The sequence below is a fragment of the Cnephaeus nilssonii genome (assembly GCF_951640355.1).
Source record: "Cnephaeus nilssonii genome assembly, chromosome: 10".
Classification (NCBI taxonomy): Eukaryota; Metazoa; Chordata; class Mammalia; order Chiroptera; family Vespertilionidae; genus Cnephaeus; species Cnephaeus nilssonii.
The window spans coordinates 84,541,207-84,567,554 of record NC_137081.1 but is presented as its reverse complement, the minus strand read 5'-3'; the positions used below and the strand labels follow the sequence as shown (position 1 = coordinate 84,567,554).

General features: G+C 43.7%; 1 protein-coding gene across 1 annotated transcript in view; it reads right to left on the bottom strand.

Moving 5' to 3' along the window:
* CFAP221 (cilia and flagella associated protein 221) overlaps window positions 1-26,348 on the bottom strand; it is a gene marked incomplete at both ends in the record, with an annotated part of 100,599 nt that overhangs the window by 35,413 nt on the left and 38,838 nt on the right. Inside the window, 7 exons of the mRNA XM_079782977.1 lie at window positions 10,088-10,186; window positions 11,510-11,599; window positions 15,553-15,640; window positions 20,828-20,936; window positions 21,133-21,244; window positions 21,327-21,447; window positions 23,690-23,849. Of these exons, the coding sequence (XP_079639103.1) occupies window positions 10,088-10,186; window positions 11,510-11,599; window positions 15,553-15,640; window positions 20,828-20,936; window positions 21,133-21,244; window positions 21,327-21,447; window positions 23,690-23,849 (779 nt within the window). The remainder of the gene's footprint in view (window positions 1-10,087; window positions 10,187-11,509; window positions 11,600-15,552; window positions 15,641-20,827; window positions 20,937-21,132; window positions 21,245-21,326; window positions 21,448-23,689; window positions 23,850-26,348) is intronic.

Here is a 26,348-nt window from a genome sequence, read left to right as displayed (position 1 = left end):
GAACAAGACAGGGATGCCCACTTTTACCACTCGTATTTGACATAGTACTGGAAGTGCTAGCCATAGTGATCAGACAATAAGAAGAAATAAAAGGCATCCAATTGGAAAAGAAGAAGTAAAACTGTCATTATTCGCAGATGACATGATATTGTACATAGAAAACCCCAAAGACTCCATCAAAAGACTACTAGACTTGAGGAGAAACCAAGATGGCGGCATAGGTAAACACCTAAACTGCTGCCTCGCACAACAATTTCAAAACTAAAACTAAAAGACAAAACGGACATTATCCAGAACCACAGGAAGGCTGGCTGAGTGGAAATTCTACAACTAGAAGGAAAGAGAAAAGCATGCTGAGACTCAGAGGAGCTGCAGGAGGCAGAGATACTGAGACGTGTGTGGAGAGGACTGGCAACTGAGTGTGCGGCTGGGAGACAAAAGCTCCCGACTGCACTGAACTCCAGTTTTGGGCGAGACTCTGGGGACCCAGACCCATTTGGGGAGAAACTGGACTGTCTGGCAGTGGGCGGAACTCGAGGGCGGCTTTCTCTCAGAGATGCTTGCAGCGATTACCATGGGACACTGAGACACAGGGGCCTATTAGGGCAGGGCTGATGGGAAACCAATGCTGTCTGCTCCACCCTGAGACTCCACCCCATCCAAACTGAGCACAGAGGCTTTTGCAAGTCTTGTCTCATAAGGGTGTCTCCAGCACAGAAGTTCTCCCAGTGTAAACACAGCTGATCCTCATAGCCAATTGGCCTGGAGGTCAATTCCTCCCAGTGATACCAAAAACAATCAAGGCTTAACTACAACAAGACTGTGCACACAGCCCACAAAGGGGTGCACCAAGAGCGTCCACCTCAGGTAACTGGGGAGGCTGAGCCACTGGGCCTTATAGGACACCTAGCACACAAAGCCACTCTATCAACTCAGCGAAGCAGCAAAATGTGAAACAAAGAAACAGATCACAAATGAAAGAAATGGAGGAAAACAAACAACTGGATATAGAGTTCAAAACCACAGTTATAAGATTTTTCAAGAATTTTCTAGAAAAGGCCGATAAATTTAGCGAGACCCTTGAGGATATGAAAAAGGACCAACTAGAAATTAAGCATACACTGACTGAAATAAAAAATATTATACAGAGTCCCAACAGCAGACTAGAGGATCACAAGAATCAAGTCAAAGATTTGAAATACAAAGAAGCAAAAAACACCCAACCGGAAAAGAAAAAAGAAAAAAGAATAAAAAAATATGAAGATAGTGTAAGGAGCCTCTGGGACAACTTCAAGCGTACCAACATCAGAATAATGGGGGTGCCAGAAGAAGAGAGAGAGCAAGATACTGAAAACCTCTTTGAAGAAATAATGACAGAAAACTTCCCCCATCTGGTGAAAGAAATAGACTTACGAGTCCAGGAAGCACAGAGAACCCCAAACAAAAGGAATCCAAAGAGGACCACACCAAGACACATCATAATTAAAATGCCAAGAGCAAAAGACAAAGAGAGAATATTAAAAGCAGCAAGAGAAAAACAGTTACCTATAAGGGAGCACCCATATGACTGTAAGTTGATTTCTTAACAGAAACTATGCAGGCCAGACGGGAGTGGCAAGAAATATTCAAAGTGATGAATAGCAAGAACCTACAACCAAGATTACTCTACCTAGCAAAGCTATCATTCAGAATTGAAGGGCAGATAAAGAGTTTCACAGATAAGAAAAAGCTAAAGGAGTTCATCATTGCCAAACCAGTATTATATGAAATGCTGAAAGGTATTCTTTAAGAAGAGGAAGAAGAAGGAAAAGGTAAAGATAAAAATTATGAACAACAAATACATATCTATCAACAAGTGAATGTAAAAATCAAGTGAATAAAAAATCTGATGAACAGAATAAACTGGTGAATATAATAGAATCAGGGGCATAGAAAGGGAGTGGACTGACAATCCTTGGGGGGAAAAGGGTGTGGGGGGTGCGGGAAGAGACTGGACAAAAATCGTACACCTATGGATGAGGACAGTGGGGGGGGGGATAAGGGTAGAGGGTGGGGTGGGAACTGGGTGGAGGGGAGCTATGGGGAAAAAAAGAGGAACAATTGTAATCTGAACAATAAAGATTTATTAAATTAAAAAAACAACAAACAAAAAAAAAACCACTAGACTTAATAAATGAATTCGGCAATGTAGCAGGATACAAAATTAACACCCAAAAATCTATGGCTTTTTTATACACCAATAATGAACTGACAGAAATAGAAACTAAAAAAACAATTTAATTTACTATTGCACCAAAAAAATTAAGATACCTAGGAATAAACTTAACTAAGGAGGTAAAAGACCTGTTTGGAAAACTACAGGACATTGAAAAAAGAGATAGAGGAAGAGGTAAACAGATGGAAGAACATACCATGTTCATGGATTGGTAGAATCAACATCATTAAAATGTCTCTACTGCCCAAAGCAATTTATAGATTCAATGCAATCCCTATTAAAATACCAATGGCATATTTCACAGACCTAGAACAAACTCTCCAAAAATTCATCTGGAATAAAAAAAGATCCCGAATAGCCACCGCAATCCTGAGAAAGAAGAACAAAGTTGGAGGGATCACAATACCAGATATCAAGCTATATTACCAAGCCACTGTTCTCAAAACTGCCTGGTAACTGGCACAAGAACAGACATATCGACACAATGGAACAGAATATACCACAGTTTTTTAAATCCACTCATCTATTGATGGCACTTGAGCTGTTTCTAGATCTTGGTTATCTTACCTTATAATAGAGAAACATGCAAATTGACCGCACCTCCGCTATGCCCACGATTGGGCCGGCAGGAGGCTGGGGGCGGGACTCCGGGTGGCATATCCGCCGTTGAGAAGTTCAAGATGGCGGTGCCAAGTGGCCGGGCCCATGCCGCTGCTCCCGGGGGTGCCTGAAGCGATCGGCACCCCGGGGGACGTGGCCGGGCCCATCGGCACCCCGGGGGGGGGCGTGGCCAGGCCCATGCCGCCGCTCCCGGGGGGGTGCCTGGGGCAATTGGCCACCTAGGGGGCGTGTCCGGGCCCCTCCCGCCCCTCCCGGGGGTCCCGGGGTTGATCGTCCACCTGGGAGGGCGTGGCCCTGCCCCTCCCGGGGGTCCCGGGGGCGATCGGCCACCCGGGGGGGCGTGTCCAGGCCCCTCCCGCCCCTCCCGCCCCTCCCGGGGTCCCGGGGTTGATCGTCCACCTGGGAGGGTGTGGTCCTGCCCCTCCCACCCCTCCCGGGGGTCCCAGGGGCCGAGGCTTTCCGGGCCTTGGGCACCAGTGGGCAGCCTGCACCGATCGCAGGAAACCACTGGGGGTCGGCTCCTGCGATCCTTAGCAAGGATGTTGGGTGCCGCGGAGCCCAAGGCCACCACCCGGGGCCAAGCCCCGACCCTGAAAAAGGCAGAAGGCGGTGGCCACAGCCAAGGCCTGGGTCCCTGGTGCCGGCAGAAAACTGGTGCAGGCAGCCAGGTGAATGAAGGTCTATTGCATGAATCTTCGTGCAAACGGGCTACTAGTTGTAAATAATGCTGCAATGAACATAGGGGAATATATATTCTTTTAAATTAGAATTTTGGGTTTCTTCTAATATATTACCAGAAGTGAGATCACGGGGTCAAAAGGCAGTTCCATTTTTAATGTTTTCACCTTTTATTTTAATTAAAAATTATATATTGATTTTAGAGAAGAAGGGATATGGAGAGAGAGAGAGAGAGAGAGAGAGAGAGAGAGAGAGAGAGAGAGAGTTGTTGTTCCATTTACTTATGCATTTATTGGTTGCTTCTTGTGTGTGCCCTGACTGGAGGTGGAACTTTCAACTTTGGCATATAGGGATGACACCCTACCTACTGAACTCCCCAGCCAGGGCTAGCCATTTTTAATTTTTTGAGGAAACTATACTGTTTTCTACAGTGGCTGCACCAGTCTGCATTCCCACCAACAGTGCACAAAGGTTCCTTTTTCTCCACATCCTTGTCAACACTTGTTTATTGATTTATTGATGATAGCCATTCTGACAGGTGGTTTTAATTTGCATATCTCTGATGATTTGTGACATTGAGCATTTTTTCATATGTCTATTGCCCATCTGTATGTCCACTTTGGAGAAGTGTCTATTTCTTAATTGGGTTGTTTAGCTTCTTGGTGTTGAGTTGTATACATTCTTTATATATATTTGAAATAAACCCCTTTTCAGATGTATCATTGGCAAAGAAGTTCTCCCATTCAGTGGGTTCCTTTTTAATTTTGTTGAAGGTTTCTTTTGCTGTGAAAAAGCATTTTAGTATAATGTCCCATTTGTTTATTTTTTCCTTTGCTTCTCTTGCCCAAGCAGACATCAGAAAAAATATTGCTATGAGAAATGTCTGAGATTTTTCTGCCTATGTTTGCTTCTAGGATTTTTATGGTTTTGCAACTTATATTTAATCCTTTAATCCATTTTGAGTTTGTTCTTGTATATGTTGTGAAGTTGGTGGGTGGTCTAGTTTCATTTTTTTGCATGTATCTGTCCAATTTTCCCAATACTATTTATTGAAGATACTGTCTTAACCCCATTGTATGTTCTTGCCAACTCTCAAATATTAATTGACCATAAAGGCATGGGTTTATTTTTGGGCTCTCTATTCTGTTTCATGGATCTATATGCCTGTTCTTGTGCCAATGCCATACTGTTTTGATTACTGCCTTTTAGTATAATTTGATATCAATTAATGTGATACTTCTAACTTTGTTCTTCTTTCTCAAGATTGGTGAGGCTATTCAGGGTCTTTTGGGGCTCCATATAAAATTTTGGAATATTTCTTCTAGATCTGTGAGATATGCCATAAGTATTTTAATAGGAATTGTGTTGAATCTATAGATTACTTTGGGTAGTGTGGATATTTGAATGATGTTAATTTTTCTTATCCACAGATCCAGTATATGCTTCTACTTATTTGTGTCTTCCTCAACTTCTTTCTTCAATATCCTAGCTTTCTGAGTACAGGTCTTTTACTTCCTCAGTTAAATTTATTCCTAAGTAACTTACTATTTTGTTGTTGCAATAGCAAATGGGACTGTTTTCTTAATTCCTCTTTCTGATAGTTTATTATTGGTGCATAAAAGTGTGCAAATAATTTCCAAATATTTATTTTGTATCTGCTACTTTGCTGAATTCATTTATTAGATCTAGTAGTTTTTTGTGGAGTCATTAGGGTTTTCTATATGCAGTACTATGTCATCTATGAATAATGCCAGTTTTACTTCCTCCTTTCTAATTTGGATCCCTTTTATTTTTTCTTGTCTGATAGCTCTGGCTAGGACTTCCAGTACTATGTTGAATAAGAGTAGTGAAAGTAGACATCCCTGTCTTGCTCTTGATCTTAAAGGAAATGCTTTTAATTTTTACCCATTGAGTATGATGTTGGCTGTGGGTTTGGCATATATGGTCTTTATTATATTAAGGTATGATCCCTCTATTCCCACTTTGCTGAGAATTTGTATCATAAGTGGGTGCTGAATTTTATCAAATGCTTTTTCTGCATCTATTGATATAATCATGTATTTTTTATCCCTCCTTTTGTTTATGTGATGTATCACATTTATTTATTTGGAATATTGCACCAAACTTGCATCCTCAGAATAAATTCCACTTGATTATGGTGCTGGATCTGGTTTGCTAATATTTTGTTGAGGATTTTAGCATCTATGTTCACCAGGGTTATTGGCCTATAATTTCCTTTATTTGCAGTGTCTTTATCTGGTTTTGGAATTAGGATAATGCTGGCCTTGTTAAAAGAGCTTGGAAGTCTTCCCCCATTTTGAATTTTTTGGAATAGCTTGACAAGGATAGGTATTCATTCTTCTTTGAATGTTTGGTAAAATTAACCTGTGAAGCCATCCAGTCCAGGACTTTTAATTGCTAAGAATTTTTTATTAGTCCTTCGATTTCATCTGTTTAATTGGTCTATTCCAGCTTTCTGATTCTTCCTGATTCAGTTTTGGAAGATTGTATGTTTCTAGGAATTTATCTATTTAGCCCAGGTTGTCTAATTTGTTGGCCCTCTAAATTGCTGATTCAATCCTCTGCTTCATCTAACCTGCTGTTGATTCCTTCTAGTGTATTCCTCATTTCAGATATTAAATTCTTCACTTCCGACTGGTTCTTTTTCATGGTTCTATGTCCTTTTAAATGCTTACTATCTCTTTGTTAAGTTCTCACTGAGATCATCCATTCTTCTCCTAAGATCCTTGAGCATTCTAATAACCATTATTTTAAACTCTGCATCTGGTATTTTGGTTGCTTCCATTTCACTTAATTCCTTTTCTTGTTCTTTCATTTGGGGCATATTTCTTTATCTCCCAATTTGTCTGCCTTTTTGTGTTTGTCTCCATGCATTAGGTAGATCTGCTATGACTCCCAAACTTGTTATGAGGGCTTTCTGAAGTATGGGTCTTGTTGGGCTTAGTGGCACAATCTTCCATGTCACCTGAGGTTGGAGCTCTAGGAATGCTTCTTGTGGATTATGTGCACCTTGCTTTTGTAGTTGAGTCTTGGATGCTGTTGGCCCTTTCATGGGGGGTATAACCCTTCAGGCTGGCTCCAATCACTGTGTATGAGTCACTGTACAGGGGCTTCCCCCAGATGTGGAGTTGTTCCCAGCAGGGTCTGGTGCCTGCTGGACTCCTTCTTTGGGTGTGCCACTTGTGTGGCTAGTGGGTCAAACTTTGGTGTGGTCTGAAGCCCACCACTGTTTGTGTTAGTTCTGGGTCCCCTTGGGCATGATTCAGGAAAAGATCAATGTCAGACCTTGTGTGTAACTGGCCTTGGGGTACTTGTCTGGAGCTATCATGCTATTCACTGTTTGTGGTTGCATCTACTGGGCCACTGTGTGTGTGTGTGTGTGTGGGGGGGGGCAATCTGTGTACAAGGGTCAGCTTCCTCCAGCTTAGAGCTGAGGGCATATCTTTAAAAGGTCCAAGTCTCCCTGAGGTCTGCCTTCACTTATCAGCTACTCTGCCGCTCCCTGAGGTTGCCTGGTCTTCCTCCAGTGCCTTCTAAAGGAAGAATGTAGAATAGAACTTGGCTGACTGTGACCCACAGACTCTTCTACACATCATGAGCTTGGTAGGGCACCTTGACTGGGGTCTGGAAGATGGGGCTAGTAGGTACCCTACTTGAGGCTGCTTGGTCAGGCACTCAATGAGAGGAAAGTTACCCCTACTCTAGAGCCATACTAGTTACCCCTACTCTTTGCCAGGTTCAGGTTGAGCTTCAGGTTCAGGTTGAATGCAGCCAGTTGTCCCCTCTGCAGGAGCAAGCTCAGCAGGGTGGAACCATCAGGACTCCAGAGAACAGACCATCAGAGTCTCCTGTTGGGAGTGGTGTTGGTGGAGATCACAGGAGTGGGCCAAGCACTCGTCCAGGTCCCAGGCAATAAATAGCTTCTGAGGGAGACACACTTGGAATATCCCAGCTCTGAGCTCAGAAGGGCAGGGCCAGGGGCCACTGGAAAGGCAGGTCAAGTGAGTCCCATTGGGGCAACAGTGTAGGCTGAGCTAGCAGGGGAGATAGGAGTGGCCCCCCCCATGATGTAGTCACTGCACCCAGCTCCCCCCTGTCAGATTCCCAGATGAAATTCTTCCCAGGAGATGTGCTCCAAAAATCCCAATTCTGTGTGGCACTCTGATCCCCCTGCAGGATTGAACTCAGCAGGGTGGGGCCACAGGGAGTGGAAGGGCTGCTGCAATGGCCCAGGTGGAAGATGATGTGGCTAGGACTGAGCTGGGGAGAAGGCCAGAAATCATCAGACTGGGAACATATTTGCATTGAACTGATAGTACTTGCTGGGAGTGTGAGAAGGATGAACCATAACTCAAGCAAAACACATAATCGTTGACAATATATATATTTTTTACCCTGGCGGACTTGTTCCAAATGGATTAGGGTAGTCCCACTAGTGGGATGCCAGCCCAGCCTGTCTCTTGCTGCTGTTCATCCATTGGCAACAGCTGTGCTCCCTCCCTCAGAGCACAGCACTGTGTTGCCTCCTTCCACCACGTTCTTTCCCACATTGAGCACCCTGTGGCCACCTCTGTTCTGCCTCAGCAGGGACTCTGGCTCTCAGGGGCCTTAGAGGTTGGTGAGTAGGTCACCAATGCAGTGAGCTCCGCTGCTCTTCGCCTAGACTGTCGTCAGTTGAGGCAGAAAGCACTACTTGAGAGATGATCTGTTCCATAAACTTTCAGAGTCCCTTATGCGTATATACTCATTTAATTGTCACAATAACCCTATGAGACAGCTCTTACTGCTATCTTCAGTTGCAGATGAGGAGACTAAGGCACAGAGATAATGTAACTTGTCCAAGATCAGAAGGCTATGAGAGGTAGCACCAAGAATTAAGGGCAGGCAGCCTTGGCTTCAGAGTCCAAGTCTTAACCACTGCTCTTCCCTGCTTGAGGAGGGGCTCTGCCCCTCACCCCCCTGCAAGCCAGCCACATTTGAGTGACAGGGTCAAGAGAGCTACAGGCAGCATAAGATACAAGAAGAAACAGGAAGACTGCTGAGTGCTGAAGCTCACAGGGACTCTTTCTCAGAGGAAAGGTAGACTTGAGTTGGCCCAAAGGACAGGTGACAGATGTGGACAGATGGAGGGGAGATGGAATGGCATGTCAGTTGAAGGGCAAGGAGCAGAAACACAGGTTAGTAATAGGGGACAAGCTGACATGTGTTTGGAAGATGAGGACTGGAACAACATAGAGAACAGGATACAGCTGGAGAGGTGTGGCTGCAGCCAGACCAGGGACCCACCTTATACCCTTTACTGGCATTAGAGGTTAAGAAGTCTTCATTATATTCTGATCCTAGGAAGCCATTGAGGGCTAGCAATGTGGCAGATGGAAGGCCATTGTGAGGGGAAAGAAGCCAGAGCAGCAAGGTGATTGCTGTGAAGGGGGAGCCATGAGCCTGAATGGTAGAGACAAGAGCCCACAGGAATTCTCCATTGTTCTCTCCAGAAAGGGCTGATCAATATCCCACTGTCCTAGAGTTACCATATGACCCAGAAACACACACACACACACACACACACTCTCTCTCTCCATATATATATATATATATATATATATATATATATATATATATACACAGATATAGATATAGCCCCAAGAGAATTGAAAACAAATGTCCACAAAACTGTACACAAATGTTCACAGCATTATCATTCATAATAGCCCAAAGTGAGAACAACCCAAATGTTTCAATTGGTGAATGATAAGATGTGGACTATCCATCTAATGGGACAGTATCCTATATACCAGGTAATAAAAGGCTAATATGCAAATCGACCAAACAGCGGAACGACTAGTCGCTATGATGCACACTGACCACCAGGGGGCAGACGCTCAATGCAGGAACTGCCCCCTGGTGGTCAGTGCACTCCCACAGTGGGTACGCCGCTCAGTCAGAAGCCGGGCTCAGGGCTGGTGAGCACAGTGGAGGTGGTGGGAGGCTCTCCCGCCTCCACAGCAGTCGGACATCCCCTGAGGGCTCCCGGACTGTGAGAGGGCACAGGCTGGACTCAGGATCCACTCCCCCCCCCCCCCCCCCCGCCCTGAGTGCATGATTTCATGCACTGGGCCTCTAGTTCAACCATAAAAAGGAATGAAGTACTAATACATGTTACCACATGGATGAGCCTTGAAAACACGTTAAGGAGAAGCCAGTTGCCAAGGGACATGCATTGTATGTTTCCATTTATATGAAATGTCCAGAAGAGGCAGAACCACAGAGACAGAAAGTAGATTAATGGTTGCCAGGGCTGGGGGATGGAGAGTGACCGATAATGGGAACCAGGTGCCTTTTTGTGGCAATAAAAATGTTCTAAAATTAGATAGTGGTGATAGTTGTAGAACTCTGTGAATAGACTAAAACCTATTGAATTGTACACTTTACAAGAGTAAATTTTATGGTATGCAAATTATATCTCAATAAAGCAGGTACAAACGAACTCAATGTTTGATTTCCTTGTGCTGATGACTACACAAATTAAAATTTCAATCTGGTGCTGAGACTTACCTTACGTACTGCTTGCTGAAACCGTCTCTGTGCCCTGAACCTGCTGACCCAAGTATTATTAATAAGTGGATCAAAATTAGGTTCAAATTCCTTGATTTTCTGTGAACATAAAATAAAAGCACATCTTAGAGTTAAAATGTAACCCCTAATATAAGCATTTAATAAAAATGTTTGGATTTGATCCCTAATCTAGTTTACTTTTTATTTGTTCTGCTTTATAATAAGCATTTATTAAGCGCTTTAGTATACGCAGCATCATAGGGAATACTTATTGGGTTGGGTCTAAAAGTGGAAGCTTTGGGCTTTAAAAAATTTATAGTCCATTTCAGGAAGCTCAAGCAAATACATGTGACCCTGAGGAAGAAGAATGAAGTCCGATGTGGAGGGTGCTGGCACTGTATCCAGACGGAGGGGAGCAGACTGTACGATGCCAGTGGAGGACTGCCATGCTCAGCCTTCCTCCCAGCACCAGCACCTGCACCTGCACCAGCACCTGCATATCATGGGCACAGGTGGGAGGTGCTGGGTGAGTGAATGCAGAGGAAAGGTGCCTGAGGGTGTACTGAGGCCAGCCAGAGCCTCAGGCACTGTAGATTCTTGAACAGGGAAATAATATGAGAAAAATGTATCAGAAATGAAGGTCTCACATTGCACATGCAGTGGGCTGGAGAGGAGAAGGCAGAGGGACAGGTATATGAACAGACAGTCTGCTGGATTAGTTGGGGTGAGATCTGAAGGTTGGGCTTGGGTATGACCTTGTGGAAGAGCTATTGGCAAGACTTGGTGGCCAGATTAAATGTGGGGGAGAAGAAAAGAGGTTGAAATAATTCAGATGTGACAAACGCAGGAAGAAAAAGTGAGAATGATGAAGGTGGGGAGATTAGGAAGAATCTTTTCACTAAAAGTAAAAATTGGGGTTCAGTCAGAAACCATCACATGACAGTGGGTACTCCGGTGGAGGGGCTACTGTTTCCATTTGTCATTTGAAGAAACGAAGGCACCAAGGCCCAGAGGGCCTTTCCAAGGTCCCAAATCTGTGGGAGAGCTGGGACCTGGAGTCTGGCTTCTGGCTTCCTGTCTGTATCCTTCCCACCAAGGGGAAGGCCAATGAGCAGAGGCCCAGAGACCCACTGAGGCACCGCAGACAGCGGCATGGAGAGCAGAGGGAAATGAAATGCCAAAGGAGACCAGGCGGAGAAAGTGAGGGGTGGGGAGGAGAAGCCAAAGAATGTGATGCCATTAATTTCAAGGAAAACATTAATTATGAATTGTGATGTTTTACTGTGAATATGTAGTAAAAGACACTGAAAACATCAGCATATTAAAGATTATTAAGTATCTCTTGCTAAGAGGATTTCTTTAAAAAGTAAGCATTTAAAGAGCTGCCAATAATTAGATTCAAAATAAAGGAAAGATACCCACTTCTTCCAGATTGTGAACAACTCGCTTCTGGTTAATTTCTGTCGTCAGTCGCTGAAATTCTTCATCCAAGACAGGATCTCCTCTATCTAGCTGGGTTTTTAATCATCAAAAATATTAAAATTGAATACAAATGCACACAACTTTATTTCTTTTCAAAACTGCTAAAACCCCATTATTACAATTAGTCAAATCCACCCAAGAAGTTCCATTGGGAGGGGTGGTGGCATAACTAGGTTAAAGTTATTATAATTATGCTCACTGTTTACACATAGGAAATTTTTATAGAAGCACAAAACTAATACCTTCTTTTTGTAACTAGAGGAAAGTGTCAAAAATTGTTTCCAAGGCATTTAAAAGTCACAGAAAGGATTTTAAGGAACTATGTAACCACAGCACTACAGAGATTTCAATGAAAAGAAATGTAATGTCCCAGTTTTAAGCTCCCCATAGCTGATTATCCAAGTACCAGGTTTAACAAAGGCAAATGATGCCTCCCCTTTGAGTGGCAGAGGTTGATGGGGTCTGTTCCTTCCTGGGTGTAAGTTCCCCCGCCTGCTCCCCTCCCCCCCTGCTTCTCCAGTGGCCACCCCCTCAGCTCTCTTTCCCCCGCCTGCTCCCCTTACCCCCTTGCTCCCCTCCCCCCTGCTTCCCCAGTGGCCCCCCCAGCTCTCTTTCCTAGTCCACAGGAGCCCTGGGTCACCCCAGGGAAGGCTGACTGGGCTGGGATCAGTGTCTACACTTGCCTGCCACCGTGCACGCTGCAACCATTTTTGCCTGTCTGTGCTGTTTATTACTGGTTTGATAGGTAACTTCCAAAACTAGCTTGGATCTTAGGTATACTGCTCATAATCATTTTTAAAGACGGAACTGGAAGAAATCTATTCTGATCAGCACAATAACACCCTATTCAGAGATAAGAGGGGTACAGTATTGTCTCAGGGGGGTGAGCTGTCCAGCTCTAATTTGCACACGTCAGGGAGTTTGAGATTGTGTACCTTAGGTTCTAAATACAGACATTGTGGGGAGTCACCCAGACCCTCACAACCACTAAAAGTAAAATAAAACAGGCAGCTAACGAAGAAATTGGCAAACAGGTTGTTAGCTACAAGAAAGGAGGGAGATTTCTTACATCTTGATTAAGACTCTACTTACTATGGTGAACACTTCTGAAGTGAGTATATCCATCTCCCAAGAGCTTACCATCCTTGAGGGTTTGTGCCTTCCAGCTAGAATGCTGACTCCCTCCATATGCTCCCACCCTCTCCCGCTCTCTTTTTGCCACATGCCTTGGGCCTCCAGGGTTCCTCCCACTGGGTTACCAGCCAGGATTCAGCGACCAGATGAAGTCTGGACGCACTGAACGGCATCCCCGCAACACTTGCTCTCCCACTACTCTGGGCTCTCAGGGTGGCCTGCTTTCCTTCTGCCTCCCTGCTGACTGATAGCAAGGATGACAGCTCCTCTCCTGCTCCCCTCCATAGCCGTTGCAGGCCTCTCTCCAGTGCCTGCTCCCCACAGTCTCTGCCGTGGCCAGCTTCCTGAGTCATCGGGAAGACAAGACCAGGAGCACTCCTCAACAGCTCCCACGCTGCAGGCAAGCCCGGCTAGACGGCAGCCGTCCTTACGCAGCCTTCTCCTGTCCTTCCTCCTGTTCAAAGACAATCTTTCCGTCTGACCATGGCCTCTTCCCGAGCTTCTGCAGCCCTCTCCTTCCTCTGTGACGCTCCATCACTCTTCACCCCTGCTCATCTCAACTGCTCAAGAAACTACTCACTTCTACCCATTCCTGAGAAGTCCAATTTGGCTTTCCCCTCCTCAGGTCTACTGGAGTTGCTATCACCGAGGCATACAAGGACTTCCAAATGGCCACATCCAATGTGCACTCTTCAGGCCTTTGATCCTGAAATCCTCTTTGCACTTGACCGATCCCTCCGCGTCTGCTTTCTCTGTGTTCTCCAGGTCCCATGACCTCCCAACCATTTCTGCTCTACCTCCTTAGTCGTCCGCTGCTCTCCCCTTAAATCATGAAGTTCTCTAGAATTCCTGCCTTGAGCTACCATCTTTCTCAAGATATTTACTTTCCACAGGTCACCACATGTGTTCTGGTGCCAATCTCTACTCTATGCTGGTCACTCCCAAGTCTCTGCCTCCAGCTCAGATTTGTTCCTTCAGCTACCACCTGGATGCCCTCCAGTCACCCCAGATGTAACATAGCCAAAATTAAACTTTTCATCTTCCACTAAACCAGCTTTTCTTCCATATTTGAGATCTCATTTAACACACATGCACCCAAGCTGGGAACCTAAGAACCTTACCCTTCATTTCCAATTTATCTACAGGTTCTAGCTCTATCATTGCACGCAGCACATTTTGTATAATCTCTTAATGGTTCTGTGCCACTTCTGGACTGACCTTCTTGAAGGCAGGGACCACCGCTTACTCACTGGCACAGAATCTTACAGACAGTAGGCATTCACTCAATGCACTGGCCAAGTGAATAAACACTTGAGTTTTTCTATCAACCAAATGCTGCCAATTACAGCCTTACCTCTCACATTGACCTGGCTGTGGCATGTCTGTGTCACCTTGATCTTTAAAACAGAAAATATTCCATTGTGGGGTTCACAGAAAACACTTGATATTTTGTTTTTAAAATCATGTGCAAAGGATCTTAACAACATACCAAACCTAACTTAAATGCCAATCTAATATGTGCCTTTCCTTAATGCTAAGATTTATCAATGTAATGATTTAACATCCTTTAAAAAAATAAAAAGGAACAAATTTATTCAAATATCTGATTTGTACTTCAAATCTAGAAAGAAGATATATTCAATATGAGAAATATGTTCATATATGACAAGATCCATGATTTTCCCAATCCCTCTACCCAGTACTGCCACTGTGTGTAGCACGGAGTGTGGGAAACACACACTCCCAAGCTTAAATACATGTACTAGAGTATTATGGATGAAGAATTGCATCCCTCCAAAATTCATATGTTCAAATCCTAACTCCTAGTCAGGAGAGATGGTATTTAAGGAGGTAATCAAATTAAAATGAGGTCATTAGGGTAGGAGGAGATTTGGACACAGAAGGAAAACCATGTGAAGACCCAGGGAAAAGATGGCCATCTACAAGCTAAGGAGAGAGACCTCAGGAGGAACCAATCCTGCCAACACTTTAACCTTGGTCTTCCAATCTCCAGAAATGTGAGAACATAAATTTCTGTTGTTTAAGCTACATAGTCTGTTGTATTTTGTTACAGCAGCACTAGCTGACTAATACAATAAGTGATGATTCTGTAAGTCCTTTCAATCAAGTCCAAGCCCCTGCGACATGGAGCCCCAGCCAAGTCCTATCACCTCTGGTCCCTGTGTGCCCTGTGCTTCAGCCAGTATGGACCTGTCCTTGCTGTTCTCTGGACCTGCCCTGCACATAACAATGCCTATGCCACAGTGATCTCAAGGGTGTTGCACAGTCCCACAGTTCCCCTCTTTATTCTCCCTTCCCTGAACCTGCAGGTGCTGACTTGGTGAGTCAGATGTGGCCTTCTCCCCTAACCAGTTTTCCACTTTCTGCTCAACCTCTTTGAGTAACTCTGACTTGGAACTTTCATTTGAATCTGGATCTGGCATGGCTCCTAGTTATTGTCTTTGGACCTCTCTTGCCTTCATGCTTTGCAGATCTGGGTGCAATTCACACCCAGACTTCTAGCCCAAACTTCAAGCATTCCATCACTCTCAATTGAATGCCTCTGTCCTCTTTATAATATTTCAAAACTATACTGTATCTTAAAGGAAGCTTTCCAATTAGATGAGTTCTCTCTCCTCTCTGGCTTCTGCATCCCCCTAATACTTAGGATAGGTCTCTTGTGACACTTATAGCCAGCCTTGATTTACAGGTAACAATTAACTTATCATCACCCTCCTCCCCTCCCAACTTAACATTAAGTTTTCTTTCCCTGATATGGCATCTTGCCTATAGCAGGAATTCAAAATAGCTAGTGAACTACATGATATACAATTAGAAGTAATTCTGACCTTGTATTTTTCGTTTATTTTTTGCTGCTCATCAGCAAGGTCTTTTATAAATTTAAAAGCCATATGATCTTTACCAAGGTGCACCTGCCTGGAAAGAAAAAAAACATACACAACCTCCAGAACCCATCAGAACGGAGTCTCTTAGCTATACTCTACAATTGGAGGAGACATCATGGGGAAGAAAAGTTGTAGACTTAAGCAACATAATTAAGATGAATAATGTATTATAGAAGACAAAAATTAAGCTTATCTTCTAGTGACACATGCTAAAATATTTATGAATACAAAAATCTGATGTTTGTCCAGCTGGCATGGCTCAGTGGTTGAGCATTGACCTATGAACCAGGAGGTCACGGTTTGATCCTGGTCAGGGCACATGCCCGGGTTGCAGACTAGATCCCCAATGTGGGGCATGCAAGAGGCAGCCGATCAATGATTCTTTCTCATCATTGATGTTTTTATCCCTCTCTCCCTCTCTCTTTCCTCACTAAAATCAGTAAGAATATATTTTTAAAATCTGATGTTCAACATCATTAGTCATTAAGGAAATGAAAATCAAATTACAGTGATGTACCACTTCACACCCACTAGTATGGCGATGATGATGATGATGATGATGATGATAATAATAATAATAATAATAAAGAAAAATAACAGGTATTGCAAGGGTGTATAGAAATTGGAATGCTTAAACATTTCTGATGGGAATATAAAATGGTTGGCCATGCTGGAAAACTTTGGCAGCTTCACAAAATGTTAAACATAGAGTTAACACATGACCAAGCAATTCCACTCCTTGCTCTCTGCCCATGGGAACTGAAAATATATGTTCATACAAAAACTTGTATATAAATGTTCATAGCAGCATTATTCACAATCACCAAAAAATGGAAAGTACCCAAATGTCAACTAATGAATGGATAAATAAAATGCAGTATGTCCATATTATGCAGTATTATTCAGCCATAAAAAGGAATGAAGTCCCGATAGATGCTATGACATAGATGAACCTTGAAAACATGTCAAATGAAAGAAGCCAGCTGCAAAAGGCCACATATTGTATGATACCATTTATATGAAATGTCCATAATAGGCAAATCTACAGTGGTTGCCAGGGCCTAGGAGAGAAGGGAATGAGAATGACTGCTTAATGGGTATAGGCTTTCTTTCTGGGGTGATGCAGATATTCTGGAGTTAATTAATGGTGATTGTTACACAGTATTGTCAATATACCTAAAACCTCTGCATTGCACACTTTAAATTTTATGCATTTTATCACAGTTTAAAAATATCTGGTATGTAATGTATTTATCATGAAACATGGTACATGTTAAAAATAAATAGTAGTTATGGTTTTTCAAATGAAAGGGGGTCTAGCTGGCGTGGCCCAGTGATTGAACCAGGAGGTCACAGTAAAATTCCTGGTCAGGGCAAATGCCCGGGTTGTGGGCTCAATCCCAGTGAAGGGTGTGCCACAGGCAGGTGATCAATAATTCTCTCTCATCATTGATGTTTCTCTCTCTCTCTCTCTCTCTCTCTCTCTCTCTCTCTCTTCCTCTCTGAAATCAATAAAAATATATTTTAAAAAAATGGAAGGGTGTTTCTGGAGAACTGTTTTAGATTAAAGGAGACTAAAGAAAAATGAAAACTAAATACAAATTGTATGGGCCTTGATTGGACCCTGGGTCCCTCCTCTCCAAAAACAAAAACCCAGGTATAAAGGACATTAATGGGACAACTGGGTAATGTTGTGTATTGGCTGATTATGACAATATTATTGTAACAATGTTAAATTTCCCAGAAGTGATTATGGTAATATTGGAGAATGTCTTTGTTTTCAGGAACTACATACTAAAGTCTTTAGGAGTGAAGCTTCATGATGTCTGCAACTTACTTTCAAATGGTTCAGAAAAAGGGTGTGTGTGTGTGCATGTGTAGAAAGTAAGGGGAAATATATGTGGCATAATGTTAACAACTGGTGAACCTCCATCAACTGTATATGGGTGTTACTGGCAGGTTTAAAATCTTTCAACAAAAAAAGTTGGGAGAAACTGAATTTAGGATGTGATTTCAAACATAGAAGGAAGGACATGGCCATTGCATCATACTGATTATTTTTTATTTTAAAAAAATAATATATAGAGTGATAAGATATAGTGATTATTTTCCCCTCCTAATACTTTACAAATAATAATTTTCAGGTTTTCTATCATGACAATGTGTTCATTTTTATAATAGGGAATTAATATTTTTTAAAATGCTCTTTGAAAATGGTGCATAGGTAAATTTGGTATGCAAATCCTCCCACAACACATCAAAATCAAAACTAACCTATAGAACAATTCAGGCAGTTCTGAATGATGTATTCAGAACTGCCTGAATTGTTCTATAGGTTATGAATGATGTATTCAGAACTGCCTGAATTCAAGCTAAACAGAAGTCCTACAACTAAGGATACAAAGAAGAACCCACACTGAAACTGGTAGAAGGGGCAGAAATGTGGAATGGGCTGGTCCCACTCCTACATGTAGCAATACAAATTGTGAGGGATATCTAGGCTACAGAGGTCCCCCCTGAGGAGTGAGGAGTCCCAGACCCACACCAGGCCTGCCAGTCCAGGATTCCAGTGGCAGGAAAAGAAGTCCCCATAATTTCTGGCTGTAAAAACCAATGAGGACTGTGACTGAGTAAGATGAAGGGCAGCTGGAGTCCCAGGTGTTCCTCTTAAAGGACTCATCCACAGACTTCCTTAGACTCATTCTCTCAGAACTCCAGCACTGGGAGAGCTGTTGGAAGGGCACCAGGGACATATGGGAGGAACTGAATTATTTGGCATCAGGGCGAGAGCTGGAGGGTCAGCTTTCTCCAGAGTGAAGTGTTGGCAGAGGCTATTGTTCCTTTTCTGAGTCCCTCTCCACTGAGCCGGCAGGTAGGCACCAGCCTTGGACCACATCAAAGCTCCACCCAACCATCTCCACCGAGGGATACACTCAGCAGGCACCAGAGCCCTGCTGAAAAGTCCTGCCTGCTCTTGGGGTCAACCCCTGTGTTGGGGTCAACCACAGTGTTTGCAGACAGTGCGTAGAGCTGGTCAGCCTGTGGTAGATCCCTCCCATTGAGGTGCCAACAAGCAATCAAGGCTCAACTACAACAGGAGGGTGTACACAGCCCACATGGGGGACCAACCTGGAATGCCAAGCTTGGATGATTGGAAAGGCTGTGTAACTGGGCCTTCAGGACACCTATGGCACAAGGCCAATCTACGAAGCCCGGGAGACCTACATAACACAGAAACAAACACAGGCAGGCAGCCACAATGAGGAGATAAAGAAAAATGTCCCAAGTGAAAGAACAGAATAAAGTTCCAGAAAAAGAGCTAATCAAAATGGAGACAAGTAATCTACTAGATGCAGAATTCAAAACACTGGTTATAAGGAAGCTCAATGAACTTAGGGGAAGAATAAATGAACTACTGAGAACTTCAACAAAGAGGTAGGAAACAAAAACAGAACTAGAAAACATAAAAAGAATCAGTCAGAAATGAAGAATGCACTAACTGAAATGAAGAATACATTACAAGGAATCAACAGTGGAAGCAGAAGATCACATCAGAGATTTGGAAGACAAGGAAGTAGAAAACACCCAATCAGAGCAGCAAAAATAAAAAAGAGTCCAAAAAAGTGAGGGTATTATTAGGAGCCTCTGGGACAACTTCAAGTGTACCAACATTTGCATCATGGAGGTGCCAGAGGAGAAGAGAGACAGGAAGAAATGTGAAAAAACAATGACGGAAAACTTTCCTAACCTGTTGAAGGCAATAGACATACATACAATAGGAAATACAGAGAGTGCCAAACAAGATGAACCCAAAGAGGCCTGCACCAAGAACATCATCATTAAAATGCCAAAGATTAAAGACAAAGTGAGAATCTTAAAAGCAGCAAGAGAGTTACCTACAAAGGAGCTCCCATAAGACTGTCATTTGATTCCTCAACAGAAACTTAGCAGATCAGAATAGATTGGCAAGAAATATTCAAAGTGATGAAAAGCAAAGACCTACAAGCAAGATTACTCTACCCAGCAAAGCTATCATTTAAAATCTAAAGACATATAAAGAGCTTCCCAGACAACAAAAACTTAAAGGAGTTCATCACCACTTAACCAGAAATGTTACAAGAAATGTTAAAGGGACTTATTTAAGAAGAAGGGGGAAAACATTAAAAATATGAATAACAAAATGGCAATAAATACATACCTAACAATAATAAAATAAAAAAACAAAATAAAGAAACAAAGCAGAACAGAAACAGACTTGTAGAGAACATTTTGACGGTTGCCAGAGGGGTGGGAGGTTGGGTGAAAAAGGTGAAGGGATTAAGAACAAATTGGTAGTTACAGAAAAGTCATGGGGATGTAAAGTACAAGGCAGGGAATACAGTCAATAATATTGTAATAACTATGTATGGTGACAGATGGGTACTAGATTCATTGAGATGATCAGTTAGTAATGTCTAATCACTGGGTTGAATACCTGAAACTAATATAATATTGTTTGTCAACTGAAATAAAAAAATATTAAAACTGCTCTTCAGGTACTCGGCATACTTCCTATTTAGCTGAGGTCACACCCTGAATACAGACATATGCTGAAGTAGAAGGTATTTTCTTGAGAACAAAGGGCATCCCCCTCCCATGCAAGCAGGGTGGCTGGGTGAGGAGTGCTTAGGCAGGGGAATGGACAAGATGGCCTCTAAAAGACCCTTTACTGGAGTCTTTATTTTTAGCTTAATGTAAGAGTTTCTGAAGTTTGTTTTAGCTGAATCTGAACACATGGAAATGCCTGGTGTGACCTGGTAAGAAATTGTGAAAAGGGCTCCATTTTGGTTGCAGGAGCACAGGCAGCAGTCTCACATCTGAGTTTTAAAACCTCCATCAGCAGCCTCCCCGACCCTGTACTGCTGGGCTCCCAGCAGGCCCATGGGGCTCCTGGTGTGGTTAGACTGGGGGCGGCTGGGGCAGCAGAGGGCAGCAAGGAGTGTCCCCTTCTCCCATGTGCACTCTGGCTCTGCCACTGTCGGGCCACACTTAGGAAAGGGCAGAGTTTGGTCACATTGATTTATTCCCAAAAGTAACTTTGCTCTGAAATAGAGGGGCCAATGGAGGGAAAGAATAATCAAAATTTTCAAGAGTTATGACATTTAATTGTCTCATATAAAAAAGCCATTACTTAAAACAAAGTACTGTCACTTGATACAAATAATTGCTCAATATTTACCATTTAAGGTGATTTTCAATCTCTTCGAGAGTGTCCTGTCTGACTTTCTGTTCAAAAAGTGCTTCCTTCATCTGTCTTGTTTTTGAAATCTCATTGCCTTGGTCCAAAACTGAGGGCAGAAGCAGACAATGATTATACCGGTAATCAAATCAGAACCATTTGCTGAGAGAAAAACACATTTCTAAATATGAAACTCAGCGACCTAATTGGGTTTTGTTGTTATTGCTCATGAATAGTAAATGCCACAAGCAATAATTCTTTCCGATTCTTCCCAGGTGCTGATTTACTGTGGATCAACTGGTTACCTTCTCTTAATTCTTTAATTTTCAGTTTTCCTGGTTCTTGGTTTAAAACAGTTGCCACAGCAAATGGATTTGATAAATCTACTGGAAATCTCAAGTTCTGATACTCAATTTCCTGGGAACAAATCAGGAAGAAAAAGTCATTATTTTGCTTCTCTCTCACTCCTCCCATATGGTTAACATGGATGCCCACTTACCTTAACCTTTGGAGGTTTTAACTTCGCTGGCAGTCGGTGAAAATTTATCTGTGTCATTGACTTCTCTGCAGGGACGTCTACTTTCTTAGAAAGAATATTTAATCTTTCAAATTCTTCTAATCTATAGTTTAAAACATATTAAATTAGTATATAATCAAACAACTCAAGATTCCTATTTCTATCTTCCTTCTAATAATACCATGGCTTATAGTCCATTAGTTAGTAATTGCAGGTCAATTTGGTGTGCTAAAACATTGGCCTACTAAAATAAATGCAATGTCAGTATACCAAAGGATAACCATTTACATCAAAATAGTTTACCAATGGCTGTTTTTCCTTACATTCTCAAAGAACATAACAAGTGGAAAACATGATATGCTGAAAATTGCTCTTATGGTCTAGCATAATTTATTTCTAGGCTATTCGTTTTCATTAGCTAAATTCACTACATTAAAAAATCTTACTTGATTTATCTTTGTAGCAAAAGAGTGATTATGCCCACTGTTTGTAATAAGATCTTTCAAAAGATGATTCAGACAAATGTTTGAGATATTTTCTGCAACTGCAAACTGCCTTTGGACATATGTAGATATAGATAGTGCTGCTAACATGACCACAGAAACTATTCGAGTTATTTCTAAAGAGATGTAGTAGAGCTACGTTACATTCCTAAGTGCTACTTATGAAGCGTTTCTTTAAGCAAGAATACCTGAACACTTGTCTTACAAGATTACAGATTTCCTTGGTATTACAGATAGAAGTTAAGAATATGCTAACATTCATTCCAACTGTCAATGTGCATTTGCTGAGCACCTATTGAACAGGCCCGTGCACAGAGCATGGGCACTCAAGTCAGGTGTCCCGCAAGGCCCATGGCCTGGGAGCACCTGTCTGCTGGTCACACACACACTGACGGACATGCTGTGATGTGCAGAGATGAGGCGCTTGGTTAGGGAGCAAGCTGTGGTTCAGCGTCCACATCTCTCTAGAGCCTTGACATCACTTCTGCTGTAAATACAGGAGAACAGTAACAAAAAAGGAGGGTGTTACAAAACAGTCTCCTCAAGGAACCTAATTGCTGGTGTTGACAACAAAAATAAATGAAGGGGTCTAAGATAGTGATAAAGAGTTACATTTGGCCATGCCAAGTTTAGGACATGAGTAAGTCCATCACACACACAATAGTGAAACAAAAAGCAACCTATGAAACTTCCAGAGAACATGGCTGCAGGATAATTTTCTCCTTCCTGGTTAAATTTACATGTTATAGGACTACGTGCAATGTGGGGAGAGATGAAGGTATTGAAACATAGTCCTTGAAAATGTTGAGTGTGCCAAATAAGATATCAAACTAGTTGGGAAACCAAAACATGACAGTTTAGAAATAGTGTATATCAGCATTTCCATACAATGCTCTTGTGTAGTTAAGAACATGTCTGTGGAAAGATATGTAAGTAAAAATCCTACTCAAGTGATGTCTTTAGGAAGAAAATCATGACATAAATATATAATAAATCATGAAGTTACATGTTTAATATGCCTTATGATGTAAATATGTAATGTATATCTATGCATGACAAGAAGAGGAATATCAAGATATTTCTTTATTATTTTTGAAATATTTATAAGGATTTTCCAAAATTAGTATTAATACTATGGCAAATTTTCCTTTTAACTTTGATAAAATCATGCATGCTAGGATAAAACATAATATTAACTAGATACATTGGGATATAAAAATACGAGCTCACATTCAAATGAAAGTAGAACTTCAGGAAAAATTTGTAGTGGTCTACAACCTAACCCCCTTTCACATCTTTCCTCTGACTTGAATGTTGATGGTGTTTAACGCACCTCCCGTGTGGCACGTTTCCCTTTTTGCCTGATGTGGGAGTCATTGTTAGACGGGACTTATTTCGGCTCCTCTGTTGCGGGTGTATTCAGGGTTTGGACCATTTCCCATGGGGCATTGCAGTGGACACTGCCCAGAGAGACACTCCATATGTTATAATAGTATACTGAAACTTTGAAAAGAGTTATGTTGTTCTGGCCTTATGGGTTACTTTTCTGAGTAAACAGTAATATATGCATCTGGTCAGAAATTCAACCAGCACACGAGTAATCATCAGCGAGAGAATGCATTCTCCCGGAAACCCCTTTATCTCAGCCGGTGCTTCCCCTCTGGGCAGAAGCAGCGGCTGCTCCAGCACAGAGATAGTCTACGTGTCACCATTATACTTTAAAGTGCGTTTGAAGTAAGTGTTCGATGGCATTCTGTTAGAAGAAAGGAAAGCAGAATGGAAGGAAGACTGGATTTTAAAAAGGGCTTAAGGATAAACACAAACAGTCCCCGGCTGCCATACTTTAAAGCCATGTTGGGATAGCAAGTTCCGGTGAAGACACACTCGTAGGGCTCAGAGTTGAACTGGGAAATCCTCAACTGCATTCTTACTTGTGCCATCCCGTACTGAAAGGGCGTAAACTTGACAGTCACGTTCATCTTCCCATTAGCTGGGATTATCCCTGAGGGAAGAAATGAGGAAAAACTGATACTTTCTCTTCTGCAAAGTCCAAAGTCCATGCACACACACATTCTTCCCAGGATAAGCACACGTTTTCTATCCTCTTTATATAGTCTTTTCATTAAATACACGTGAATCACCTTTTGGTGTCTACATCGATTTTATTTACTAATTAGAGGCCCAGTGCATGGATTCGTGCACGGGTGGGGTCCCTCAGCCTGGCCTGCGCCCGCTCACAATCCGGGACCCCTGGGGGGATGTTGAACTGCCGGTTTTGGCCTGATCCCCACAGGCCAGGACGGATGTAGCAGTGCCAAAGTGGCAGGAGGCCGGGGAGGAGCCAGAGCCAGGCTGATGCCATGCTGCTCCCACTCATCCCAGCCAGGCTGCGCCTGCCACCGCAGCTTGGTAGCACTGCCACGGAGGTGGGAGAGGCTCCCACTGCTGCAGCTGCACTCGCCAGCAGTGAGCCCAGCTTCTGGCTGAGTGGCACTTACCCTGTAGGAGCTCACTGACCACCAGGGGGCAGCTCCTGCATTGAGCAGCTTCCCCCTAGTAGTCAGTGAGCCTCATAGCAACTGGTCGTTCCGGTCATTCTGGTCTTTCGGTTATAATGGTCGCTTAGGCTTTTATATATATAGACTAGAGGCCCAGTGCATGAAATTCGTGCAAGGGGGCGAGGGGTGTCCCGCAGCCCAGCCTGCACCCTCTCCAATCTGAGATTCCTCTCAAAATTCAGGACTGCTGGCTCTCAACTGCTCGCCTGCCTGCCTTCCTGATTGCCCCTAACCGCTTCTGCCTGCCAGCCTTATCACCCCCTAACCACACTCCTGACAGCCTGATTGATGCCTAACTGCTCCCCTGCCAGCCTGTTTTCCCCCAACTGCCCTCCCCTGCAGGCCTGGTCACCACTAACTCCCCTTCCCTGCAGACCTGGTCCCCCCCAACTGCTCTCCCCTGCAGGCCTGGGTCCCTCCCAACTGCCCTTCCCTGCAGGCCTGCTCGCCACCAACTTCCCTCCTCTGCTGGCTTGGTCACCCCTCACTGCCCTCCCCTGCAGGCTTGATCGCCCCCAACTGCCCTCCCCTGCTGGCCTGATCACCCACAACTGCCCTCCCTTGCAGGCCTGTCCCTCCCAACTGCCCTCCCCTGCTGGCCATCTTGTGGTGGTCATCTTGTGTCCACATGGGGGCAGGATCTTTGACCACATGGGGGCAGCCATCTTGTGTGTTGGAGTGATGGTCAATCTGCATATTACTCTTTTATTAGATGGGATAGAGGCCTGGTGCACAGGTGGGGGCCAGCTGGTTTGCCCTGAAGGGTGTCCTGGATCAGGGTTGGGGTTTTTTTGGGGTGTGGGGAAGCCTGGGCGAGGGGCCTGTGGTAGTTTGCAGGCCAGCCACACACCCTGGCGACCCAAGCGGAGGCCCTGGTATCTGGGGTTTATTTGTCTTCTACAATTGAAACGTTGTAGCCTGGAGCAGAGCCAAGCCTTCTGCTTGCTCTGTGGCGACAGCCATTTCTGTTGGGACTTATGTATCTTCTATAATTGAAACTTTGTAGCCTTAAGCAGAGGCCTGGGCTGGCCAGGGTGTGCGGAAAGCTTGGCTTCCTCCATTGCCGGGGACAACCCTAGCCTCCTGCTCTTTCCAGATCCATGGCTGCCACCATTTCTGTTTGGATTAATGTATCTTCTATCATTGAAACTTTGTAGCCTTGAGTGGAGGCTTAGGCCGGCAAGGGCAGGCAGAAAGCTTGGCTTCCTTTATTGCCTGGGAAACCCAAGCCTCCCTCCTGCTCTCTGTGACCGCAGCCATCTTGGTTGGGTTTATTTGCATACTCGCTCTGATTGGCTGGTGGGGGTGGTGGTGTAGCGGAGTGATGGTTAATTTGCATATAACTCTTTTATTAGATAGGACTAGAAGCCCGTTGCACGAAGTTTCCTGCAATAGACCTTCCTTCACCTGGCTGCCGGCACCAGTTTTCCGCCAGCACCAGTTTTCCTCTGGCCACCTGCCAATCGGAGCGCCTCCCGCCAGCGCGATCGGCCACCCCGAATTCCACCACTGGCGCCTTCTGCTGGCCCCATGGGTCCTCCCACAGCGCCGGCCCTTGGGGCTGGTGGGAGAAACGGGGGGCGGGGACTCATAACCATCCCCCGCTTCTCCTGCCAGCCCAATCAGCCACCCCAAGTCCTTCCCCCAGCCTCCCACCGCCCAATCGTGGGCGTAGCGGAGTGATGGTTATTTGCATACTTCCCTTTTATTAGGTAGGATTACTACATAATAATTATTGGATTGTGTCAGTTACATAAATACATGCATATCAATCAGTGTCAGTAAATCACAGATGAACTCCCAGAACTGCAATCTTTGAACTAATTACCAGATTTCAATGTGAATGCTGTGATCAACAAAGAAAAGCTAGGAACACACAAAAACATTTTTGTCCACATAATGCAGCTACCTATATTGTTGTGTAACTTGATTCTTTGCTTTAA